This window comes from Miscanthus floridulus, chromosome 2 (assembly GCF_019320115.1).
Source record: "Miscanthus floridulus cultivar M001 chromosome 2, ASM1932011v1, whole genome shotgun sequence".
Taxonomy (NCBI): Eukaryota; Viridiplantae; Streptophyta; class Magnoliopsida; order Poales; family Poaceae; genus Miscanthus; species Miscanthus floridulus.
The window spans coordinates 92,370,920-92,397,759 of record NC_089581.1 but is presented as its reverse complement, the minus strand read 5'-3'; the positions used below and the strand labels follow the sequence as shown (position 1 = coordinate 92,397,759).

General features: G+C 45.8%; 1 protein-coding gene across 1 annotated transcript in view; it reads left to right on the top strand.

Annotated features, from left to right (window-relative positions):
- The window catches only part of LOC136526683 (mitochondrial import inner membrane translocase subunit TIM22-3-like), a 30,166-nt gene extending 3,638 nt beyond the window's left edge, over positions 1–26,528 (top strand). The window contains exon 5 of the mRNA XM_066519272.1: positions 26,068–26,528. Within this exon, the coding sequence (XP_066375369.1) occupies positions 26,068–26,297 (230 nt within the window). The 3' untranslated portion in view covers positions 26,298–26,528. The remainder of the gene's footprint in view (positions 1–26,067) is intronic.
- The last annotated feature ends 312 nt before the right edge of the window (positions 26,529–26,840 follow it).

The window sequence follows — 26,840 nt, the reverse complement described above, 5'->3', positions numbered from 1 at the left end:
GAGTTGCAGCCCACCTCCGCCACCGGACTTGGGGATGACGATCCCTTGATCCACCGTCCCCCTGACGTAGTGCAGCACCCGCTTCACCGCATTCTTATGATCCTCGCGAGGATCCTCCATGAACTGACTGACATACCTGACTGATGTTCGGCTGAGTATGAGTCAGATAGCGCAGCCCGCTGACGATGCTCTGGTAGTGCGTCGCGTCCACCTTTGCCGTGACAGCTAATGACAGCTATAAGTCTTGTGCTTATCTACTTAGGATATTTATCTAGAGTAGTTGGTGGCTGTGTCAGCCCTTATCTTATCTTGCTTTAGCATCTACTTTATCCTATCTTGCTTTAGCATCTCTAGGATATGCTGTAATCCTTTCTTAAGGACCAAGTATGCAGCCCTATATGTATCCCCAACCTGACATGGTTTGTGGTAAGGCTAATGAAATGGAAATCTAGCCCCAAACCTGTGATTTGTGTCCAACAAATGGTATCGCAGCCTAGTTTTACCTGGCTTTTTCCCCTTTACCAATCCTCAATCCGTAGCCATGTCCAACCGGTCCAATCATTCTTTCCACTCTTCCCATGGCTCCACCACCTCCAGCGGGCGGAGTAGGCTGTCCCTAGCTGCGGCCGCGCTAGATGTGGCGGAACGGCGCGGGCGGGAGGCAGAGGAGCGTGCGGCGGTGGCTGCTCGGGCGCAGGCTGGCTGCCGCCAAGCTGGCAGCAGCGCGGGCCATCGAGGACGCCGTGGTCGCGGCTGCGGCGGCCCAAGCGGCGGAGGCGGAGGCTGCTGTGGCAGAACCGCCCGAAATAACACGCTTTCAGAGGCGCTCGTCTTCCACTAGACACTAAGCACCTCGAAAGTGAGCTACATCGAACAGTTACGTCGAGCACACCCCAAGGGAGAACTCGAAACAATCCACGTTTTATATCCAGAATCCAATAATGAGTACGAGCTTACAATACTTAGTCCATTTTATACAACAAGAGTTCTTGAAAATTATTTGTTACAATACCAGTTCAGAGTGCGATAATTAAACAGCGGAATGAAAATAAACATCTAGCGGAAATGATACAATGATTCGTCTTTGCCCACCAGAAGAATCCTCCACACAAGAGCTACTCCTTAAGCTGCACCTGCAACAGGGGTAAAATAAACCCTGAGTACACAATGTACTCGCAAGACTTACCCGACTAGTGGGAATAGTTTCCTGACTCTCAAGGATATGATAGGCAACATGTATTTACTGTTTTTTTTGTTTGCGAAAAGCATTACTAGAAGTACGTCCTTTTAATTAACAGTCATAATTACTTTATTAGCTAACCATTCTAGGTAAGCACCTGTTCTACTTTCAAGCAAGGGTTAAGCAATCAGAACCATTTCACCATCTTTTATCTTCCAGTTCTTATTACGGTGCTAGACCATAACCAAGTCGTACCGTCTCACAGAAACGGCGATTCGCGAACCAATGTATCATAGCTGGGTACTCTGAAATACACGCCCCGTTTGTACCCTAGCCATAAACAAGACTAACACATTCCACTCCTGTCACGGGATCTAGGTCCCCGTTCAAATTTGGACTCCAAGCCCCCAAACTTGAGACTCGGTCTCACTATGGTGCTTAGACCTTCACCTTTTCCCGCCTTCAATCAGTCGGTTCGGAAAACGCCGGAACCCACGACAAGAGCGTAACGAGCCTTCCCGCTCACATAAGCAAGTATGTGCTCAGGATAATAAGTCTGTGACCTGACTACCATCTGCAACAATGGACGGTCCTTAATCGACACAAACAGGGAAAACAGTGTAACCAAGCTAAGTCCCGTTGGTCGCGGGACACAACTTGTTACACCCACCAATACCCATACCATATCCCTGCCCTGTCTCTATTTTTTCTTTGATCATTTTATTATGAGTAATAATAATCCCCTATTGTGAGAAACGACAGGTTACTCACGCTACCGATGACCTAAGCATAGCATCTACTCGAACCTGCGCTAGTAAGACCCTTAGGACATGTGTATCTATGCATGTGGTTTTCATAAAATTCATGTAACGTAAATGCACAACACATATATACGGTGAATTATAAAATAGAGGTTATGAACCGAAGCTTGCCTTGGGCAGGCGCGGTGTCAGCTGAGTCAGTCAGTGGTGGCTCCGGGACCTCCTGCACGAGAATCTCCTCCTCGTACTCCTCGACGATCTCCTCGAACTCATGATCGCCGGTGGTCACGATCTTCGTCAACTCGTTCTCTACATGCATGCGATGATGATACAACACTTAGTATTCAGGCAACAACTCTTAAACTAAGAATGCACATACCAAGCTACTAAACTAGCTCTAATGACTAAGATACTAAGCTAACTATCATTTTCATCAAGCAAGGTGTTGAATTCAACTAACAAACACTCAATTTTACAATTTAAGGGTATATCTTTATTTCTACTAATGTTTTAATGTATATTAAAACAAAGAGCATTTAACTACCCTAATGCTTTGTCTATTCTAAGGCTTCAAAAATTACAGTGAGTACATAATAATACAATGAAGCTACTATAAAATTTTCAGGACTAAAGCTATCACCAATTTAACACAAAAATTCCTACAATAATTAACTTAATATTATTAAGCATCCTCAAATGATTTAATAGCTCCTAATGTCAACACATATAAACATGAACTAAATGCACCAACCGATAGAGCACAATTTTTGGAACCTAACAAAATTTGTTTCATAATTTTTGGACACATACATGATTTTATATGATTTACCAAAGATCAGCTCAAAAATTAAATTAGAAAACCATTGCTAATTCCTTATGAAAAAGAAAACCTCCCGCGCGGCCCACACGCGCAGCCCGCACGACACTGCGCGCGCGCAGCGGCCCACTAAAGCGGCCCACGCGAGGCCGGCCCGCTCGCGAGGCGGCCCGCGGCTATGGAGTCCCGCGCGTGTTGGAGATTTTGCAAAAGAGATCTCGAACTCCTCCCAATTTACAACTAAGTACTAACACTATTTTCTCCTCTGTCAGACCTTCTCACTTAACCCCTTGATTTTTCCGTAATTCACCCGCGCGCACCCCAGCGACTTAGCGCACAGCAGTGTGGCGGGCGATGACACGGCGCGACCGTACCGGCCACCAGAGGCTTGCGCTGGCCCGTCGGTCGGGCCGACCTTCAACTACGGTCCAAACGCCTACACCAAGAATCAACGCGGGGCGGCGGGACGTGCTGGAACGAGCTGCAGCGATGCGCGGCCGTCCGCGGCGGCGGCTCAGCTGCCCCGGCGATCCAGAGCACCTAAGAACCTAACTGTCTAGCGAGGGAGCATCAGTAGACTACTGTGGACCTAGTTGAGGTGACGGTTGGGGTGGAGGATGGCGAAGGAGGTGTGGCCCCGTGAGCCGAGCCGTGCGGCGGCGCATCGCGGTGGCGCGGTCGCGTCAGCTGCTACGGGAGGCGGTAGCGGTTCCACTGGCGTGCGCAAGGTGGAGAGGGAGGCAAGGCGAAACTAGTGGTGCAGGTGAATTAGCTCGGGAGGGATAGTAGGAGGGCTGCCCTCGTCCACGGCCGGATGCGGCCTTATCTGCATGGCGACGGGGAAAACGCCAAATTGGAGCTTGACCGGATGCCATTCAGGCGGGGTTGGGTGGGGCAGCAAGAGGACTTGGTGGCGGAGACACAGGCGCGCGGAATTGAAAGAAGATGACCACTCGCTGGTCAATTGCGTGGGGCACGACTCCGACGGTGGCAGCAGAGAGAGTGTCGGTGCAGAAATTGACCAACACGTTAATATTTGTAGTTTTGTCGTATGTTGTGATTAGAGGTGGCCTAGCACTCAATGACACAGGGTTTATACTGGTTCAGACAACGTGCCCTACGTCCAGTTTGAGTCGGTCGGTGACTTTATTCCTAAGTCTAGGTGCTCGAAGTTTGCAGTGGGGTTACAAACGAGAAGGAGAAAGATGAGGATACAAGAGGTCCGGTTGGACTCTGGTTAGAGGGACCAAGAGCGACGGGAGCTCCACTATGTGCTAAATGTTCGAGCCTGTGCTCGTGGTTTGAACCTGGTGGTTTTACTGTTCTGTACTAGTGAACTTGATCGATCTGAATGTATCTACCTGTTGGGAGAGAGCGCATCTTCTTTTATAGATGAAGGAGATGGCCTTACAAGTGAGAGGGAGAGAGTACGTATGCTACTAAGCCTTGTTACCCATGCTGGCGGGTACAGGATAATGGTAGGCGTCCACAATACTGTTGTATGTCAGATGCACATGGGAGGTCGTGTTGTCTTCTTTGGGTATGACAGACGTCGGCGTTTGCCACACTGTCGATACCCGGAGGCGTGCAAGGGGTTTTTACCATGTTCGCCTAATACGGTAAATGCCGACGCCCACAACACTGTCGATGTCCAAAGGCATGTGAGGGGAACCTTACCGTATGGGAGTTAATGGCGCCCACAATACTGTAGGGGAAAATATCGGCGTCTACAACACTGCTTGGATTCTATCGTGCCAGGGAGGTCGTAGAGTACTGTTTCTGTAGGTGTACAGGGTACGGTCCCGGGTATTTCGGTTTGACTTGTGCACCTTGCCTTACTTCGTCCGTTTCCTGGTGAAGGGTCGAGATGGCGACTAGAGGGGGGGTGAATAGTCTTTTCTAAAACTTAATCGCGTCGGCTAACCGATACAAATGCGGAATTAAAACTATCGGTCTAGCCAAGACTATACCCCACTATATATGTTTACTAGCACCTTGCAAAGATAACAATTATGCAACAAAGGTGCCGGGCTAGATATAGCTCTCCTAACCAATTCTAGAAGCAAGGTCACACAAACCTATGCCGCTAGTACTTTAAGCGACAAGGGAGCTCCTACACATGCTAGTAAGCAAAAGCACAAAGCTAACTAAGCTCACTAACAATGCTCAATAACAAGGCGATTAATGCCAAATTAGAGAGCGCAAATACTTAGCTACACAAACTAAGTAATGTGACTAACAAGGTTACTAAAACCAAATTAGCCACGTAAGAGAGCTACTTCTATGCTACACAAGCAAGAAGGTAATTAGCAAGCTACACAAGCTATCTAATTACAAGAGCAACTACACAAGCTTAATATGTATAAAAGTAATTGCAAGCTTATGTAATGGGGATGCAAACCAACGGGAAGAACAAGGTTGACACGATGATTTTTCTCCCGAGGTTCACGTGTTTGCCAACACGCTAGTCCCCGTTGTGTCGACCGCTCATTTGGTGGTTCGGCGCCTAATTAGCATCACCCGCTAAGCCCGCACGTCGGGCGCCGCAAGAACCTACCCCTTGAGTGAGGGTAGCTCAATGACACACTTTACTAGAGTTGCTCTTCGCGGCTCCCGCGGGGCGAGCACAATGCCCCTCACAAGCACTTCTCCGGAGTGCCGCACAAGCTTCTTGCGCGCTTCGACGGAGACCACCACCAAGCCGTCTAGGAGGTGGCAACCTCCAAGAGTAACAAGCATCACCGGCTTGCAACTCGATCACCTAGTGTCACTCGATGCAACCTCACGATGCAATCGCACTAGAATCGCTCACTCACACAATCGAATGATCACTATCAAGTATGTGTGTGATGGAGGGCTCTCAAGCACTCACAAGCATGGACACTAAGTCCCTTGAGGTGCTCCACACCAGCCATGGCCGAGGGCCACTTCTATTTATAGCCCCAAGGGCTAAACTAGCCGTTACCCCTTCACTGGGCAACGGTCGGGCCGACCGGACGCTCCGGTCGTGTTGACCGGACGCTGGACCTCAGTGTCCGGTCGCCCACAGACGACCACGTGTCCCGATTCCAACGGTCACTTGACCTGACCGGACGCTCCAGCTTCAACTGACCGGACGCTGAACCCCCAACGTCCGGTCGTTTCCAGTAAGCTCCCGAGCATGACCGGACGCGTCCGGTCGAACGTGATCGGACGCAGCCAGCGTCCGGTCACACTCCAGCTACTGCGTCACCGTACGTCAGCGCGACCGGACGCAGCCTGCCAGCGTCCGGTGGATTCAGATCCAGCGTCCGGTCAGTTGACCGACGCCAGCATCTTCTCCATTCTCTTCACTCTTGCTCAAGTGTGCTAACCACAAGAATTTGCATCCGGCGCAATAGAAAATAGGCATTCCATTTTCCCGAAAGCGCCGAATCCCATCCCTGCAAACACCACCGCCTTTGTAAATGTGCCAACACTACCAAGTGTACATCACCATGTATAAGTGTGTTAGCATTTTCACAATCATTTCCCAAAGGATGTTAGCCACTCAACTTGCCACGCCACTCGATCCTAGCGACAATGCAAAGTTAGATCACTCGAGTGGCACTAGTTGACCGATATGCAAACAAGTTTGCCCCTCTTGATAGTATGGCCATCTATCCTAAACCCGGTCATAAACTTCTCTACACACCTATGACCGGTGAAATGAAATGCCCTAGGTTATACCTTTGTCTTGCACATTCCATTCCATCTCCTTCAATGTTGATGCAACACATGCACCAACACGATCAACAATGATATGATCCACTTCATATCATCATATGATCATATTGGTTCATCGATCTTGACTCTACTTGCTCTTCACCGTTGCCATCGTCCATCGGCGTCAAGTCTTGCTCAAGCTTCACCGCCACGCGGTCCATCACTCTAAAGCCTTCGACTTGCCCTTCACGCTTGCAACCGGTCCATCAAGCCAAGTCTTGTCTTGATCTTCTCCACCTTGATCACATGACTCAATGTCATGTCTCATGTGCATTTAAGCTCCTTCATCATCACATGTGTGAGCTTTGCAACATCTCCAAGCCATTTTCACCTTCATGGCATATGTTGCTCACACACATGTACCTGTGGACTAATCACCTATGTATCTCACATAAACACAATTAGTCCACCTAAGTTGTCACTCAATTACCAAAATCAAACAAGGACCTTTCAATCTCCCTCTTTTTGGTAATTGATGACAACTCTACAAAGATATAGAAATTAAGCTCTTTTGGATTCATGTTGCTTGCCCAAGCAATTTTACCATGTGTAAATGATTTTGGACAAGTACCACAAACCCAAAATGGTAGTATTAGCTCCCCCTATATATGTGCTAAAGTATTTAATTTGAAGCTTGCACATATGCATAGATTGAAATTGTGGGAGAGTAAATACTACAAAATGATGCTAAGGTGTATAGAATAAACCTTTGAAGCGTGATACCAATCGGAGTTGCACCTTTAAGTTCATTCTTAGCACCATGGTTAGCTAGATGGTTAGCTAGATATCACTTTAATAAAACACTAGATATCTTGTGAGATCAACATTAAAAGCAAGGTACTAGCATTACTTGAAAAGCATACCAAGTGTCTAGCTATCATCCTATGCATGCTAGTTATCAAATCATCATCCAAGTTCTACAACTAGCATACACCACATAAGCATGCATATTGAATTTAAAAGCTTTATGCAATGCAAGCAAGCACATGATTATGCACATATCAAATGCAATCAATCAAAGTTCATGAGTTTGCTCTCCCTACTTATGTGCTTCCCTTTTCCAAGAATTTTGATCCATCTCTTTTCTTCAATGTTGCTCCCTCTTTGTCCATGTTCAACCTCTATTTCTTTTGTATCTCATCTCTCCCATTGTACAATCTCTCCCCAAGCTTCATATCTTTGTACAACTTCTCCCCCTTTGTCATCAATTTCCATAAAAGGTGTGCTTCTTATTGATGCAAAGGTATGCTCTTTGGGGTAGATGGTTGAGATTTGCATTTTTTATGGACATTACTTGAATGTTGGAATGACACCACTTGTAGATATCATTTAGAAGTTGCAACTTGTACTACTTGTATCTTATCATTCTTATGCATGGGTCATCCATTTTATTTCACTTAAGCTCTTGTAGGTGAGGGATGCATTCTCTATTTGATGATCACTTAAAGTTGAGGATCACTTGTGGAACCATCGTCTACTATATATAGATACCACTTGTAGGAAGTGAATATCATTTGAAAGAATCTTCTAGTATGGAACCACTTGTTTGATTTATCAATAAAGACTATTTCTTGAACATTTGCTATTTTCATGAGTACCACTTATAGGATATTACTTGTGAGTTGAAACATACTAACTAGATATCCATTTGCATTGTTGTCTTGTGCTTGTACTCTTATCACTATCATGAACTTCTTATGTGACTTGAACTAAATTGATTTGCTTAAGCTTTCAAGTCCGGTTTGAACCAATGACAAGCTTCTTCACACCTCTTGTAAGGGTTATCTTGCCAATGTTGTACTTGTCACTTGTTAGCAATCCAAATTAAGTCAAGTTCTTTGGGTTTACTAGCTCATGAACAAATTCATATACTAACCACTAGATCAAGTAATTATTCAAGCAATAGTGGTATGCCATGAATTTAAAACATTTCATTTGTAATGCATGATCTTATGAAGCATGTACTATATGCACTAACCGCATACTAGTAAGGAATGAAATGATCATGCACATTACAATGATACCTTTGCTATGTTGGAGTAGAGGATAGTCACATAGATTCCAATTCATTACTCCAATAGCAATGTGAAGTCCAATTAAAAGCTTGGTGAAGACCAATAGATACCAATTTGAATTACATTCTTCACCCATATGAGATGAATAATCAAGTGCACTTTCTTGTTGTGGTTGACTTGCTTCATCTTTTGATCTTAGTTTGCATGAGAGCATTAATATGAGAATACCACTTGAAATAACTATCTCTCTTTTGGGTGTTGCTTGCTTTTCTTGATCAATCATTTTGATTGCTTCAACTAAGCATCTCAAATATTCCTCGGATCACCACTTCCATATTAGCCTTCCAAGTACCACACTTGGTTTACCTACACATAGGTGGTAAGCCCCTACACTAGGGAGAAGTGACCTCTCTCTAAGAACCATTCTTGATACTCATTTGAAATGACTTGATTGATTGATCCAAGTGATGGACTTAACTTGATGAGTAACCTTGGTTCCTTCTTTAAGTCCTTTTCTTTCTTCTTGTTTAAGTTCTTTTCTTTCTACCAAATGATCTCCAATCATAACTAGAACTTAAACTTTATCTTCATCTTGAATTTGATCTTGACCTTCTAATTTGAGTACCAAAAGTGTGCAAAGTACACTTCTCAATCAAATGGCTTTGTACTCATATCTTGTCATGCTTCTAGATCAATTCAAAACCAAATTTAGGTACCTCAAACACTTGTAAACATGTTTCCAACTTGAGGACCTTTCAATCAAAGTGACTCTAGATCAATCCAATACTTGTTACTTTTATGGCAGATTCTGTACTCTCCAAAGAACTAAGCATATTTCTCAAAGTACAAATCCAAATACCATGAAATTTGGTGGAGATGAGCTTCACTAAGTTATCTAGCAGCCATAAAAATTTTAGCTTCATTTGATCTCATATGGACTGCCAAATTTTAATTCTTCCACCACTGCTACATGCTGAAAACTGCTGCACTATAGCTGACAAGAACCACTCCAAAACCGAAGCATTTCTTATCCAATTTCTATGAAATTTCTACAGCATCTCATACCATAAGTCTAGAGCATGTACACCAATTTTCATGCCAATCCAATAAGATTTGATCACTTAAACATGGCTATGATCACAGCTAGCTCAGATTTTGAATATAGGACAGATTTCAAGTAATTGAGCTATACTTCATCAAATATGAATCAAACTTGATACTAACTTGTTTGAATGCTTCCATAAGACATATATCCATTCAAATCACTTACTAAATGTCATCTCATGAATTTATCCAACACAAATCAATCCAAACTTGATTACTAAGCAATTATCCATTCAAACATCTCATAGCAAGCAACATTACATATTTATCCAATTCAATCAACTCATATGCACCCAAATGAAATTATCAACAAGAGATATACCTTGGTTAGCTCATGATCATCCAACTAGCAAGCTTCAACTCAATTATTTGCAAGTCATCAAATATTCCAATAAATCACCACAACTTGAAATTTACACTTGTATGTTGTAGCACATTTGGACTTCACTTAATTTGTCATGGCATTGGGATTGGATGTGCACTAAGCTTCATATCTTGATTCAACATATGATGATCACTATGAAGACAATTGAATCAAGCCTCCAATGCCAATGGTACCTACACACATTCATCCACTTTTTGATGGTACCCAAACAACTTTGGGTCCTCTCAAGTTAGGAGCAACATACTTAGGCAATGCCTTAGTATGAATAGCGGGATGTTTTGCAATTGCAACCAATGAGGTACCATTACCATCCTTTCTAAGCATATCATGATCATTAATTGAAATAGGCTTAGAAATTTTACCTAGGGGACATGAATGTGCCATGTGTCCCCTTTCCCGGCATGAGTAGCACTTTCTCTTTGACTGAGCCTTCTCTTCCTTGCTCATGTGGTGCTTCTCATTACCTTGCCTCTCATGGATTGCTTGAGCCTTCTTCTCAAGCTTGTTAGGACACTTAGAGGCAAAGTGTCCCGTACTTCCATACTTGAAGCACTTGATGTGAGCATAATATTTCTTCTTATCTTTATTCTTGCTCATCATCTTGGCATCTTGAATTTGCATTGGATGCCTTGCCTTTCCACCCCTTCTTGTTTTCTTCTTCTTGATCATAAAATCATCACTATCATGTTGGTTGATCTTGATTTGCTTTTGGGGTGTCTTCTCTTGCTCAACTTGTGGCTTTGGTTGAGGCTTCACTTGTTGCTTCACCAATTGCTTGGTTGGGCACATCGAGGTAAGATGACCCCAAGTGCCGCACTTGAAGCACTTGACATGCTTTAGCCTCTCTTCTTCTTTTAGCTTCTTGAGCTTCTCGATGTTAGGGCAACCATTTGCAAAGTGTCCCACTTCATGACACCGGAAGCACATGGTATGAGAGAGCTTTCTTTGTTGTAGCTTCTTCATCTTTCTTTCTCTCTTCATTTCGCTCTTTGTCATCTTCTTCTTGAAGCCAAGGCCACACTTGTCACCATAATTTCTTTGAGTTTTCAACATATGCTCAAAGGTGACTTTTGAGTTGTAGCACCTCTCTAACTTGTTGCTCAATTTCTTCACTTCATTTTTGAGCTCATTGTTCTCCTTCAAAAGGTTAGTCTCACAAGACATAGAAGTAGAACAAGCATCTATATGTGAAGAGCATGCCATATCTAATAAATCATCGCAAGAGGTGGATACATGCTTCTTGCCTACATCACAAGGGTTAGCAATAGTATGTGATTGATCAATTGACCCATGTGATGAGCTCTCATTATTTTTAAGTTTCTTTGTAAATATTTTAATGAGAGAAGCTTGTTTTTCTAATAATTCATCATAAGATGCAAGTAGTGTCTCATGATTTAATTTAAGCTCATCAAGTGAAGATTTATAAGCATTATTTAATTTCTTATGTTCTTCACAAGAGTTCTTTAGAAATGAGTTTTCATTTTCTAATTTCAATGTTTTAGCTTTCTCATTTTCTAAAGACATGGTCATGCTAGCAAGTCTACTAATAAGCTCATCATATGAAACATGATCAACCACATCATCATTTGATACCTTGGTGTCACCTTGTGATATGAGACAATGTGGTGTAGTAGATGGGCTTGTAGTAGCATCATCATGGTTTGGGCATGAACCATCATCACCATCAAGTGTGCATGGGGTAGCATCATCACTTGCAACACTTGTGGCATCATCATCAACCTTGTCAAGTGAACTTGTAGTGGATTGATCATCATCATCTTCACTTGACAATGAGGTGGAGTAATCTTCCACAATCACCAAATTGTGGTTATGCTCAACACACTCATACACCTCCTTTTTAGGCTCATCCTCCTTCTTAAATTTGCCATCATCCCATGTGGAGGAATCACCGTAGAAGGCTTGGAGTGCTAGCCACATATCATGTGCATTCTTCAAGTCCCACACACGTCTAAAAACATTATCATGTAAAGCACATATTAGATAATAAAGAGCACGATGATCAAGTTGTAAGCAATCCTCTTGTGCTTGGGTTAGGTTGTCCTTATCCAAAGCATCACGAGAAAAACCAACAACAATGATCCACCATGCCTTGGGACCCAATTCACGGAAATGATTAAGCATATGACGTTTCCACCGTGCATAGTTTGTGCCATCAAAAATGTGTGTGTCACAAACAACCTCTAGCCCAAAGTTCGCCATCCTCTCGGGTCGGTGAAGACCACAAATAAGAGACCGGGCTTTGATACCACTTGAAGGGTCGAGATGGCGACTAGAGGGGGGGTGAATAGTCTTTTTTAAAACTTAATCGCGTCGGCTAACCGATACAAATGCGGAATTAAAACTATCGGTCTAGCCAAGACTATACCCCACTATATATGTTTACTAGCACCTTGCAAAGATAACAATTATGCAACAAAGGTGCCGGGCTAGATAGAGCTCTCCTAACCAATTCTAGAAGCAAGGTCACACAAACCTATGCCGCTAGTACTTTAAGCGACAAGGGAGCTCCTACACATGCTAGTAAGCAAAAGCACAAAGCTAACTAAGCTCACTAGCAATGCTCAATAACAAGGCGATCAATGCCAAATTAGAGAGCGCAAATACTTAGCTACACAAACTAAGTAATGTGACTAACAAGGTTACTAAAACCAAATTAGCCACGCAAGGGAGCTACTTCTATGCTACACAAGCAAGAAGGTAATTAGCAAGCTACACAAGCTATCTAATTACAAGAGCAACTACACAAGCTTAATATGTATAAAAGTAATTGCAAGCTTGTGTAATGGGGATGCAAACCAACGGGAAGAACAAAGTTGACACGATGATTTTTCTCCCGAGGTTCACGTGTTTGCCAACACGCTAGTCCCCGTTGTGTCGACCGCTCACTTGGTAGTTCGGCGGCTAATTAGCATCACCCGCTAAGCCCGCACGTCGGGCGCCGCAAGAACCTACCCCTTGAGTGAGGGTAGTTCAATGACACGCTTTACTAGAGTTGCTCTTCACGGCTCCCGCGGGGCGAGCACAATGCCCCTCACAAGCACTTCTCCGGAGCGCCGCACAAGCTTCTTGCGCGCTTCGACGGAGACCACCACCAAGCCGTCTAGGAGGTGGCAACCTCCAAGAGTAACAAGCACCACCGGCTTGCAACTCGATCACCTAGTGCCACTCGATGCAACCTCACGATGCAATCGCACTAGAATCGCTCACTCACACAATCGAATGATCACTATCAAGTATGTGTGTGATGGAGGGCTCCCAAGCACTGATAAGCATGGACACTAAGTTCCTTGAGGTGCTCCACACCAGCCATGGCCGAGGGCCACTTCTATTTATAGCCCCAAGGGCTAAACTAGCCGTTACCCCTTCACTGGGCAACGGTCGGGCCGACCGGACGCTCCGGTCGTGTTGACCGGACGCTGGACCTCAGCGTCCGGTCGCCCACAGACGACCACGTGTCCCGGTTCCAACGGTCACTTGACCTGACCGGACGCTCCAGCTTCAACTGACCGGACGCTGAACCCCCAGCGTCCGGTCGTTTCCAGTAAGCTCCCGAGCATGACCGGACGCGTCCGGTCGAACGTGATCGGACGCAGCCAGCGTCCGGTCACACTCCAGCTACTACGTCACCGTACGTCAGCGCGACCGGACGCAGCCTGCCAGCGTCCGGTGCATTCAGATCCAGCGTCCGGTCAGTTGACCGACGCCAGCATCTTCTCCATTCTCTTCACTCTTGCTGGCGTCGGTCAACTGACCGGACGCTGGATCTGAATGCACCGGACGCTGGCAGGCTGCGTCCGGTCGCGCTGACGTACGGTGACGCAGTAGCTGGAGTGTGACCGGACGCTGGCTGCGTCCGATCACGTTCGACCGGACGCGTCCGGTCATGCTCGGGAGCTTACTGGAAATGACCGGACGCTGGGGGTTCAGCGTCCGGTCAGTTGAAGCTGGAGCGTCCGGTCAGGTCAAGTGACCGTTGGAACCGGGACACGTGGTCGTCTGTGGGCGACCGGACGCTGAGGTCCAGCGTCCGGTCAACATGACCGGAGCGTCCGGTCGGCCCGACCGTTGCCCAGTGAAGGGGTAACGGCTAGTTTAGCCCTTGGGGCTATAAATAGAAGTGGTCCTCGGCCATGGTTGGTGTGGAGCACCTCAAGGGACTTAGTGTCCATGCTTGTGAGTGCTTGGGAGTCCTCCATCACACACATACTTGATAGTAATCATTCGATTGTGTGAGTGAGCGATTCTAGTGCGATTGCATCGTGAGGTTGCATCGAGTGGCACTAGGTGATCGAGTTGCAAACAAGTTTGCCCCTCTTGATAGTACGGCCATCTATCCTAAACCCGGTCATAAACTTCTCTACACACCTATGACCGGTGAAATAAAATGCCCTAGGTTATACCTTTGCCTTGCGCATTCCATTCCATCTCCTTCAATGTTCATGCAACACATGCACCAACACGATCAACATTGATATGATCCACTTCATATCATCATATGATCATATTGGTTCATCGATCTTGACTCTACTTGCTCTTCACCGTTGCCATCGTCCATCGGCGCCAAGTCTTGCTCAAGCTTCACCGCCACGCGGTCCATCACTCCAAAGCCTTCGACTTGCCCTTCACGCTTGCAACCGGTCCATCAAGCCAAGTCTTGTCTTGATCTTCTCCACCTTGATCACATGACTCAATGTCATGTCTCATGTGCATTTAAGCTCCTTCATCATCACATGTGTGAGCTTTGCAACATCTCCAAGCCATTTTCACCTTCATGGCATATGTTGCTCACACACATGTACCTGTGGACTAATCACCTATGTATCTTACATAAACACAATTAGTCCACCTAAGTTGTCACTCAATTACCAAAACCAAACAAGGACCTTTCACCTGGTCCTTACCGAGCGGGCGTCTCCGGTCGGTTGGTCCCAGTCGGCTCTGATCGCGCCAATCGGAGAAGAGTAGTGAGCAGGGGTTTGGCGCATCCCCAGTCGAAGACGTGGGTCGGAGTCGGAAGCGGTGTCTGGCTAGGCCTTCTGGTTGGAGAGGCTGTCCGGAGGCGGGCTGGAGACCGAAGCGAGCGCTCCGGTCAGAGAGGCGGGCCGGAGTCGGAAGCGGGTGCTATTTCTCCTCGGTCAGGCCTTTCGGTCGGAGATTAGATTGCCCCTCTGGCCTGTCGTTTAGGTACTTGGGCCATCCCATGAGTTGTGCGTTGTCTGCTTGGGCCGAGCCTTTGTTGGGAAGCTGGTCCGCGAGGGACCCCAGGTTTATGAACCCGACAGGAGCCCCCGAGCCCCCGGGCAATTCGGGTAGAATCGTCTGGGGGATTTTTGTTTCGATGGTGGGTGCGCACGAGCGCACCCGCGGGTGTAGCCCCTGAGCCCCTGGGCGATTCGGGTAGAATCGTCTGGGTGATTTTTTGTGTTGCCAGCGGGGGAAGTTTTCGTTTCATCAGCGGGTTTGCGCGAGCGCGTAGGTGTAGCCCCCGAGCGATTTGGGCAGAATCGTCTGGGGGTTTTATCAGCGGGCATGTGTGCGTGTATTTTAGTTGAGTCAGTTGTTTTTTAGGATCGGGCGAGGCGGAGCTCATGGGTCCTGGCATCGGTGCGCGCCGTGGCATTGGGCGAGTCGGAGTCGTGGATCCTTGTGTTGGTGCAGCCCGCGTAGCCGAGGCAGTTAGTTTTAGGGATCGGACGAGACGGGGCTCGCGGATTCTGGTGTCGGTGCGCGCCGTGGGATCGGGCGAGTCGGAGTCGTGGATCCTGGCGTCGGTGCAGCACGCGCAGTCGAGGCAGTTAGTTTTTAGGGATCGGACGAGACGGAGCTCGCAGATTCTGGCGTTGGTGCGCGCCGTGGGATCGGGCGAGTCAGAGTCGTGGATCCTGGCGTCGGTGCGCGCCGTGGGTTCGGGTGAGTCGGAGTCGTGGATGCTGGCGTTGGCGCACGCCGTGGGATTGGGTGAGTCAGAGTCGTGGATCCTGATGGGGCGAGGTCGTAGACCCAGGCGTTTGGTGTCTTGAGCCCCTGAGCCCCATTGGGTCTTGGTAGGGGTTGGTTTGAGTTGTGTACGTTACCCCGTCCTCGGTTTCTTACAACCGGAGGGGCTGAGCTTTGTTGCTTGCCTCGATCGCTCGGGCTCGAGTGACGCGCTCGGTGAGCTCGATAACGGGTATGATCGAGTGAATCCGGGTCCGTCGTTCGTGACGGGGTCGGCATAGCCCTCTTGTGACATTCCACTGCTCCTTTACCTGCAAGCATATCCGCATCAAGTATCACTTCATTAGGGACTGCTTGGAGGATGGGAGCACCACGGCCAGCCACATTGCCACTACTGATCAGCTGGCTGACATTCTCACTAAGTCGCTCGGGAAGTCCAAGTTCCAAGAGATGAGGGAGAGGATTGGGCTACAACAGATCACCTCCAGTGCTCGGCACAAGGCTTAGGGGGAGAAATGTTAGATAAGCTTAATGCTAAAGCACTTGTATCTTTTTTTTTTGCACTTTTACTTTCCTTGGCTTCCAAGCCTAGTATTAAGAATATGCTCAGTATCCACTTTAGTGGTTAGAATGTATTGTGGCAAGTGGGGAGACCCTTTGCCTATAAAAGCTGGGGCAGTGTCATTGTAAAAACTGAGCCATTGCATTTCCTTTCAATCCAAGCGGCCAAGGGCCAGTAGTTTCCAAAATCTGAATCTGAGATTTATTTGGGCCAACAGATCTGTCCTCAGCACGACAGCTTCTTTCCTGACTCTTGCCTCAGCCTGCGCCCGGAATTTCTTGATCGCCGCTGCTGCCTCATCCTTGCCCGTTAGGAGCAGCAGCCACATGTAGCGGCTACAGTCGTCCACAAGTAGCGCCGCCCGCCATGCGTGGCTGACGCGTTAGTTCTGCAAAGGTTGCCGTGGACGAGCTCCAGCACGTTCCCGCGCGATACTTGGCCGCCTTTGGAAATGGCTGCCTCCTCTGCTTTCCCGCCAGGCAGCTGTCACATAGGAGTGGGTAGCCCCGCATTGAGGAAATGTCCAGCATCGCTTCCCCGCAAGCGTCCAATCAAGTCCTCAATGGTGTGGGTCGACATGTCCAGCGCTTGCGGGTGGTGGATGACTGCACGGGGGATCTCCTCCGTTGGCACCCACCGAGGAGCCATCATCGCCAGCCATTGCTGGTGATCAGCCAGGCAATGCAGACCTCCTGGCGGCTTCCGATACCACTTGTTGGCCTTCGATCTCCCTGCGCATGTAAGCAGCGAGCTCACCAGCACCCACACAACACCTTTGGCTAGAGGTAGAAGAGAGAGCACACACACACACACACACACACACACACACGCTGCACGAGCAGCACTAGCAGCTCTGAATTTTAAATGTGTGATGCAGCTGAACTGCTGTTGGTGGGTGCTTTTACCTTCTATTTATAGCTGATAGAGATTACAGAAAACAGCCCTAGTGGCTTTCCTAGAAATTACCTAAGAGAAGGTTGACTGCTGTAGCAGTAAGTCTAGTCTACTGTACAGTCCTACTTGGCTGCTAAGCCTTGCTAGGAAATTGCCCTGCAACTGCTAGGAAATTGCACTGCAGTAGCAAGGACCTTTGTCTGCAATTGCTTCCAGACTTTTTTGGACAGCACCAGATTATGTCTTACACAAAGGACCTTGTTTTTATTCTTTTTTCTCGAACTACGCAGTGCATGTCATTTCATTAAGAAGATAGAAATACAATGGAAAGATGCGAAGTGCCTTTTCCAGAACCCACACACACTCACACAAACACAAACACCACACAGAACAAGACAAAAAAAAAACGACCATCGCCAGCCCCTCAGATCCTCAGATAAGTAAGAGGTTTAGTTGACCAGGGCAAGTGACCTCAACAGCAACTCTTGGAGTGCTTGAGCTACAGTCCGCTGTTTTAGCGCTCTCTTCGGAATTAATTTGACCAGATGCGATGCAATCTCAGCTGCAGTTCTGCCTTGCAGCACCGATCTGACCAAAATTTGGTCGTCTCCCAATTACCAACAACATTTGTACTGCTACCTCAAAGAGAGCTTGAGCATTTCTAGGCACCTTCACTGGTAGCCCTTCCCAGGGCCGGGAAGCATCGGATTTTTGTTGCCAAAGCCATCTAATGCGAACCGCCCACCCCAGGATTTCGAGATTATGTATGCCAAGACCTGCATACTGCAGCGGCTTTTGGACACGTTCCCATGACACAAGACAATTACCTCCATTGGCCTTCTCCCGACCGTTCCACAAGAATCCCCTTCTGCGCTTATCAATAGCCTTAATCACCCATTTTGGCAAATCCAATGCAATTGTTTGATATATAGGTATAGCAGTGAGGACCGTCTTAACCATATTTAGGCGACTGGCCCTTGTCATAAGGGAGGCTTTTCAACCAGGAAGACAATCTGCCACTTTATCAATCAAAGGGTGCAGCTCAGTTTTGGTGGGTTTTCTGATTGTAAGTGGAAGACCAAGATATGTGCAAGGGAAGTCCTTAATTGCACAGTCCAACGTCTCCTCAATGATTCTCAGATCATTCTCAGCTCCTTTCTGACATATTGGGCAGGTTTACTCAAGGAGGGTCTGAAGGAACAAGTGATCCAGGGTGCTGAGGTGGTGAAGTCGACGGCTCTCTACTTCCACAAGCAAGATCTTCAGCTGCGTACGCAGGAGGAGCGTCAGCTGGTGCCATTTGCTGGATAGAAGCCCCAAGTTTCTAACATTGATGCGCGTCTTTCTGTTGTTAGGCGCTGAAGGCGTTCTCTTTGATGTTTAGACTTTGTCCCTTTTGGCGTGCTGTTTGTACGTCTCGATATTGGGGAGGCGTTTTCAAACTCTGGCAGTTAGTGGTAGTTTTCCAGGCATATGTTCCCTTGGTGATCATATGTCTGGATGGTTTCTTAGCTTCTTATGCGTCGTGCTATGATTACTGAACTATATCTTTTGTAATTTCGTTGCCTTGGTAATGAAATTCGGTTTTACCGGTGTGGAAAAAAAGGCCAGTCTTAGTGGGAGTTTCATGGCTCTGTTTCCAAGACTGTCAGGTGTTGGAAATATTGTAAACAAGTTTCATTCCCATGACACTTTTATCATCTCTCTTCATTTATTTTATGTCATGTTAGCTTATTTAATGCCCATGAAACTCTTATGAAACTTCCGTTGAGACTGGCCTAACATGCCCAAACACTTCTAACAAAGATTGCAGAGTTCAAGGTCATTTCTCGTGGGGCGGAGAAACAATACAACATCATCTGCATAAAAGGAAATTTGAAATTTTGCTTGCCGAACTGTCACTGGTTGCAACAGATTGGTGCTAGTGGCATGGGAGATTAGGGAGTTCAGTGCTTCCATCATTAATAGGAAAAGCATAGGAGAAATAGGATCTCCTTGCCTTAGCCACTGCTGGTGAGTAATGCTCTCTCCAGGTTCACCATTCACGAGGACCCTTGTGGAAGAAGTGGACAACAATAGGCAAATTAAATGGCACCATTTCCAACCGAAACCAAGTTGCAGCAGGACCTCAATGATAAAGGACCATGAAACTGAATCAAATGCCTTTGAGATGTCCAATTTAAGAAGAATATGGGATTCTTTTGAGTTGTGCAGCCCTCTTGCCATTTGTTGAACTAGAAAGAAATTGTCTTGAATACACCTTCCCTTAACAGAAGGGCGGGCCTGGTACAAGCGGTAGAGTCTTACCGCCTGTGACCGGAAGGTCCCGGGTTCGAGTCGCGGTCTCCTCGCATTGCACAGGCGAGGGTAAGGCTTGCCACTGACACCCTTCCCTAGACCCCGCACAAAGCGGGAGCTCTCTGCATTGGGTACACCTTCCCTTAACAAATGCACTTTGGTTGATGGACAACATCTTCGGCAAGTGAAGTGCTAAACGATTAGCCATAATTTTTGTCACAAGTTTGGCAAAACTATGAACAAGACTAGTTGGTCTAAAATCCTTTACTTGTGCAGCATCGACCTTCTTGGTCAAAAGGGTAATAAAAGCTGTATTAAGGAGTTTGAATTTGAGCGAATAGCACGTCTTCCTTGATAACCTCCCAGCAGGTTCTATAGAAGCGGCCTGTAAACCCATCCGGACCGGGAGATTTATCCATAGGCAAGTCCTTGATGGTTGCCCAAACTTCTTCCAAAAAAGGCTCCTCCAAAGATGATAGGTCGTGCTGCTGGAAGCCAATAGCTGAAAGGTCCAGGCTCAGCTGAACCAAGAAGTCCTTCATAAAAATCAAATGCTGCTTGTTGCTTCTCAGCTTGAGATGTGAAGATCTGGTTGTCCTCATGGAACTTGGCAATAAAATTCTTTCTTTTGCGATGCTGATGGAAAAAAGAAGTATTCCCATCACCTTCACGGAGATAAAGGATGTGTGATCGCAGCCGTGCAACTGTACGTTCAAGAGAAGCAAGACCGAGGCAATGCAGCTTAAGTTTTCTCTGCAGCCACTCAGCTATAGAAAGGTCTCGATGATCCGGAGCAATCTCCAAACGGTGAAGAATTTCTTTTGCCATGTTGAGCTACAATTTAATATTACCGACCTTGGACTGACTCCATCTTTGTATCCCCTTAGCCTCTGCATCTTGAGGAAAATTCTCTCTACTGCACAAGTCGTCGAAATAGGGGCATTCCAATTTTGCTGAACCGCCTGTATGGAGCCTGGCAACTTGGGCCAAAATTCCTCAAAATGAAACAGTCGCTCGCCTCTAGTATAAACCTGCAACCTCAAGAGAAGGGGGCAGTGATCAGAAGCACCAAAAGCTGCACTTTGAAGAAGAGAATCAGGAAAGATCTCCTCCCAACTGCTGCTGCAAAAAGCCCTGTCAAGCCAAACTAAAGTAGAAGACAATCTCTCATTTGACCAAGTGTATTTGCGACAATGCGACCATGCAAAGGAATCTCCTTAATCTCTGAATCATCTAGAAACCGGCAAAACCTCCCCATCATCACACGGTTAAGATTGGTATTATTCTTGTCAGTGGCTTGATAAATCAAATTAAAATCACCGTCCGCTAACCACGGACCCATTACATAAATCCCTTCATGGAGGAACAACAGCTTTTCTTCGTCCTCTTGAGGGCCGTAGACTTCTGTAAACCACCAGTTTCTTCCTTCAATTCCAGTAAACTGAACTTTCACCGAGAAGGAATCAACACGGGAGGAAATTGCTTGACAGGAACTACTTTTCCATGCCACTAACACTCCACTATGATATCCAATGGCAGGCAGGGTCACGTACTTATCATAACTAGAACCAAAGACCGAGTAAAACAACTGAGAAGACATGGCAGCCGCCTTGGTTTCTTGGAGACAAACAATGTCTGCCTTGGATGAAAGGATGACATCACGCACAGCAATACGCCTTGCCCTCTGATTAAGCCCTCTAGCATTCCAAACAAGAATTGATGAGGATTCATTGGAGACAGATTGACTACCCGATCTGTTGAGCAAAGATCGGTCAGACTGTCCTACAGACCAGCCAATAAGATGGAGGATTCATTGGAGACAAAGATTGACTTCCTGATCTACTGAGCGAACTTCCTTGCTGTCATCAGCTTTCCATCCAAAGATGGCAGCGAGAGCAGCAAGATGAGTTTCAGTGAGAGGTTTCTCAAAGAGCTTGCCATACTGATCTTGGGCATTTTGGTCCACCCTTTCATCACATTCAGCAAAACCAAGACATTGTATAATCTGTCTTGTGCCTCGTTGGTCACAGGTCCAGGTGAACAGGGACCTGTGCCCGCCACACGCCTGCTGCGGCGAGGTACAGTCTTGGACTGTGACATCTTACCCTCTTCAGTATGGTTGGACGAGGGAGTAACTGGTTAGTTGGTTTAGTCACTTCATTTAAGTAACACCCATGAGGAGAAACTGCTGGAGTTTGGACTGGAGAGCTTGGATCCTCCAGAGGTGGAACGGCTTTGCCACGGCAGCGCTGTTGGACATAAATTTTCAGGGGCCGTGCAGTTTGAGCACTAGCGGCCGGCGAGGATGCATCAGCTGCCAACCCAGCTTGACCAACAGCCTCTTGTGTTTCATCTTCTAAGTCTCCATGATTATCAGGAGGAGGGCAACGATTACAGTCAGTGGCAGCAGCCACGGGAGCATCAGAAAGAACAGACTGAATTGCTGCACTGCACCCGTCATCTTTGGCTACAGTCTGCCCAGAAACCACAATTGCACTGTCAAACCCAGCAACCAGGAGAGCTCCAGAAGTAGCCTCTTCCAACGGCAGGCTGGGGAGATGGTCTGGAGAAAACGGCCCAAAGATAGGCCCATCAGCTCGCATAGGGCTGTCTTCAACACAAACAGGCGACTCTCCCAACGAACGAGCACAACTATCAGGGTGAACATCATGGGTACTTGTGCCGCAGAGTAACGCTTCCAGCCCAGATGCAGGGGCGGCCGCATCGGACGCCGGGCAAACAAGCTGACGGTTCCGGAGGCTGGGGGAAATGGCAGCCACCTGGAGAACATTGTCCACCACCACGATATCAATGTTCGCCCCGCCAATCGAAACGCCCCCTAGCAGTAGCGACCCTTGGGCAACCGCGCCAATCCCTGGCAGCATGGACCTGGCCTCCAACGTCGTATGGACCCTGGCAGTATGTACCGCGCCAATCCCTGGCAGCATGGACCTGGCTGCACGGGGTCCTAGGCCTGTGTGCACCGGGCCCCAATGTTCGCTGCCACCTAGCGTTCCAGGCTGCAGCTGCGCCGGCGAGGAGGTATGGCGACGTCGTCTAACAAAGCATTAAATGTTAAAGTATACAATGATGAATTTCATTTTAGACTAATAGGATTTATGATGATGTTAATTTGTTATTGATTTGGATTGTCTAGAAAACCTTTATCATTTAAAGTAGTATTTTATGAGTTTTCTGTAGCTGCTGTGGTAAAATTGAAGTTGATGATTTGTGTTGGAATATAAGTGAATTGCCCACCTCTCCCCATCAGCTTAAGCTTTTGGGTTAAACTGGTCTGTGCATGCAACTTAATATGGTATCAAAGCCAGAGGTCTCGAGTTCGAATTTTGGTTAATTGCTGCTCGCTCCTATTCCACGTCTGAGGCCTGAGGGAGCCTCCACGTGAGGGGGAGTGTTGGAATATAAGTGAATTGCCCACCTCTCCTCATCAGCTTAAGCTTTTGGGTTAAACTGGTCAGTGCATGCAACTTAATATGGAGGAGTCCAAGACAACATTAACATCCAAGAAAGGAACACCGAAACCAATTGCAATTTTCAAGTCATACCAAACTATGACTTGGGCAATTCACTTATATTCCAACACTCCGCCTCACGTGGAGGCTCCCTCAGGCCTCAGACGTGGAATAGGAGCGAGCAATAATTATTTTATTTAATTGCGCTAACCAGGATTCGAACTCGAGACCTCTGGCTCCGATACTATATTGAGTTGCATGCACCGAGCAGTTCAACCCAAAAGCTTAAGCTAATGGGGAGAGGTGGGCAATTCACTTATATTCCAACAATTTGTTCATGTAGAGTGTAATTCTTGCTTGCAAAGTCACCATGCCTTTGCTAGCAATTTTTTGGAGCAAATGATGTCTATAATCGTTATGATGTGCATTCTGATCCACTTCCTTTTCCATACATGAATAGGAACATGGGGGCATGAATGTCATGCCCATACCATGTTCACTAGGACCTTTTCTTCCAAATAGTGCATTGCAAGAGAAAAATACAAAAGAAATGACTAGACCAAAATAATAGAATTTTGTTCATTAACCTTTCAATTCGTCACCTGGAAATGACTCTGGCAGAGGGTGTTGCTTAGTGAACAATAGAGATATTCATGTTCTCTTCTATTTGTCTCAAGTTTTGGAGAGGGACTTGTTTATATAATTTATCAGTGTTAACATAATCAAAATTGAAATTATTCTCTAGGACACCAGCAAGGTGTGGCTGTTTCCGGAGCATACTCTAAAATCAGTGACACTCCAATGGACAATACAAAATTATGGTCAATTGCAGGACCATGTGTACCCATTTAGTATTTTTTGAATTTAGGAATTGAGAACATGGAGGAGGCGCTAACCTTTGGCATGGAACCAGTGTTATCCTAAACATTAAATGGTAAACAGTCAGTCACCCTTCATTTAGCGATTAGTCCGTTTAGACGGTGTTTAAACAGAGTTAAACGGCCTAAATGTATAGTAACACTAAATTATACATATTTATGTATGTAAAAGCTAAATATGGTAGAAATTATACATATTTACATATGCAAAATATAAGTATTCTACCAAATGATTTTTTTTGGAAGAAAACTAAATCCCACTCCACCTCATATACTTACGATGTTAATTTGTTGGGTGCCAAATGTGGTAGTAATAATCCTCCTATTGAGTAAATGGTAAATTAATGGCCGTTTAACTTGATTCTGTTTAGACTGTTTAGACGGTCCAACCATTTAATTCGCTGTTTAGGGTCTAAACGACATGGTTGGCCTTCATTTACCGTTTAAACGGTGTTTAAACGGGCTAAACAGCCATTTAGGTGAACGGTACATGGAACTCGTTTGTATGCTATTCGACGTTAACTTTTCAAGATGCCCTTCTTGATTTTAGCATCTATAGTGCTTTAATGGCAGTATGTTCTGACAAATGATCTTGCTTTTATAGTTTTCATCAATACTGTTCTTTTTTTCCTTGAACATGCAGGAGAGCTGCATCATTATATTAAGAAGAAAATAGGAGTCTAAGAAGACTCATACAAGCCCATTAGGGCATGATTTTACATGAGTGACTAGCCGGCCAAATACGTCTAAGACTTTTAGCCGCAGCGAGCCAGCGATACACCGCAATTTTGTCTCATCCCAAATTTCTTGCATGAGATCATTGACATTAGGTGAGGTCCCTATCCCTTCAAAGACACAAGCATTCCTATGTCTCCAGATCCACCATGCTACCATCACCACTAAGGAATTGAATCCTTTGCTGTGATGCTTTTCGATTTGCTGTATTGCAAAGCAGCACCACTCAATGAAACTTAGAAAATCTGGCTCTGGTGTGTGCTGCTGCATTCGGACCAAGGACAAAACTGAATACCAGACTTCTCTTGAGAAAACACATGACGTGAACAAATGTTGCACATTTTCATCTTCCTGACCACAGAGTGATCAATACTCTTCTGACTTTATGGTCTATTCATCAATGCCATGCTTTTGCAGTGTGATAGTGCCCAGTACCAGTTAAATTGTTTTAATATACAAAGACGTTTGGGATTTGTAATTCTGTTCGCAGCACTCTTTCAGTTCTATAAAGAAAGGAATACCATATAATGTTTTTCTCACTTTGGAATTTGGCATCTTCAGGTCTCATGATTATTTCATTTTTTTGTTGCAAATTAAGATTTGACAGACTAGTGAGTGGTATCATTTGCATGACTTCCAACTGAAGCTCTGCATTTTCAACTATAATAAACAAACTGAGATAGGGGTTGTCCTTGAGCAGTTTGAGGAAAGCCTGATATTGAGTAAGCTAACATGAACATAGAAAGATAAAACTCGGTTGTCCTTGAACAAACTGTGTAGGACACCCAACAGTCCAGTCAAGATATGGATATACAGAAAAAAAAAAGAAAAAGAAAAACGCACAAAAGGAGTGCAGAGCATTAGCAATTTTTCACATTATTAGCTTAGCTAGTGTCTTATACTTTTCAGTTTCATCAGCATAATGCAATTAATTTCTGTAGCATAGCGATGATAGTTTTTTTAGATTTTTTTATCAGATATGATCCAGAGACATTATCTTCTTGGGTTGGTACTAGAATAGTAAACTAAGTCCTTTTTGCAGTTGCTTTTACTCTTGTAGTATAATAGCTGTGACAAACATAGCCATCCTTTGGCTCCTTGCAAACTAACAAGCGACTAAAAGGGTATTTCCCAGTCTTATTTTCACATGTTGAGGATATTACATTTTATGCACATGAAAATGATTTTGGAAACATGTTTCTAGAAGTACTAATGGTATAATGCATCCACTTTCTTACACATTGTAATGTTTCTTTAAACCAGGTGCGCCCCAAGCAATGTTCCACAGCTGTGTCACCTTTGCAGCATTCTCATGCATAATGGACGGTCTCAGCAAGCAGCAGGCAGCAATGGCACTCACACTTGATGAGAAATCTCCAACTTTCAAATATCAGGAGGGCGGTGTCATCCCACCGTTCACTCTTCCGCCGCTTCTGGATGCTTTGGATCCTTTAGGTTCATTCTGCGAGACCCTTATCAAGCCTAAGCACTAGAGTGGTCAAAGGCCTGATCCCCGAAAAAGGTAGTTTGGATCCATAGTTTCACTCTGTGTGCTTCTTTAGCATTCTGAATTTCTGTCCAGTGATGTTCCCTTTCAGTGACGAACTTGATCTAGTTTGGTAATTGCATATGCCCAATTTTTGTATCTAGCATCGACGATATTACTCAAGAGATTATTACCATAAGATTGTTTATTTTGAAGATTTGATAGTTCATTACAACAATGGTGTTCAACTCGCAGAGTTGCAGATGTTTGTTCACAAAATAAATGGTGAGCAGGAAATCTGATTAGGTGCTTAGGCTCTGTATACCAATTTGCCCAATAGTGCGAAACCTTGTCTATCTTGTATACCAATTTGCCCGATAGTGCGAAACCTCGTCTCTCTTGTGCATCATCATAACCAGTCAGATCCAGCCAAGTGCCATGCTAAATTAACGCGCTACCATTATGTTCATTCAGCTTTGCGCAAGAGGAATGCACTGAGGAGCTGTTCAAGTTGACCTTGCATCACTGCTCACTCAGTAAGTGCTCGTAG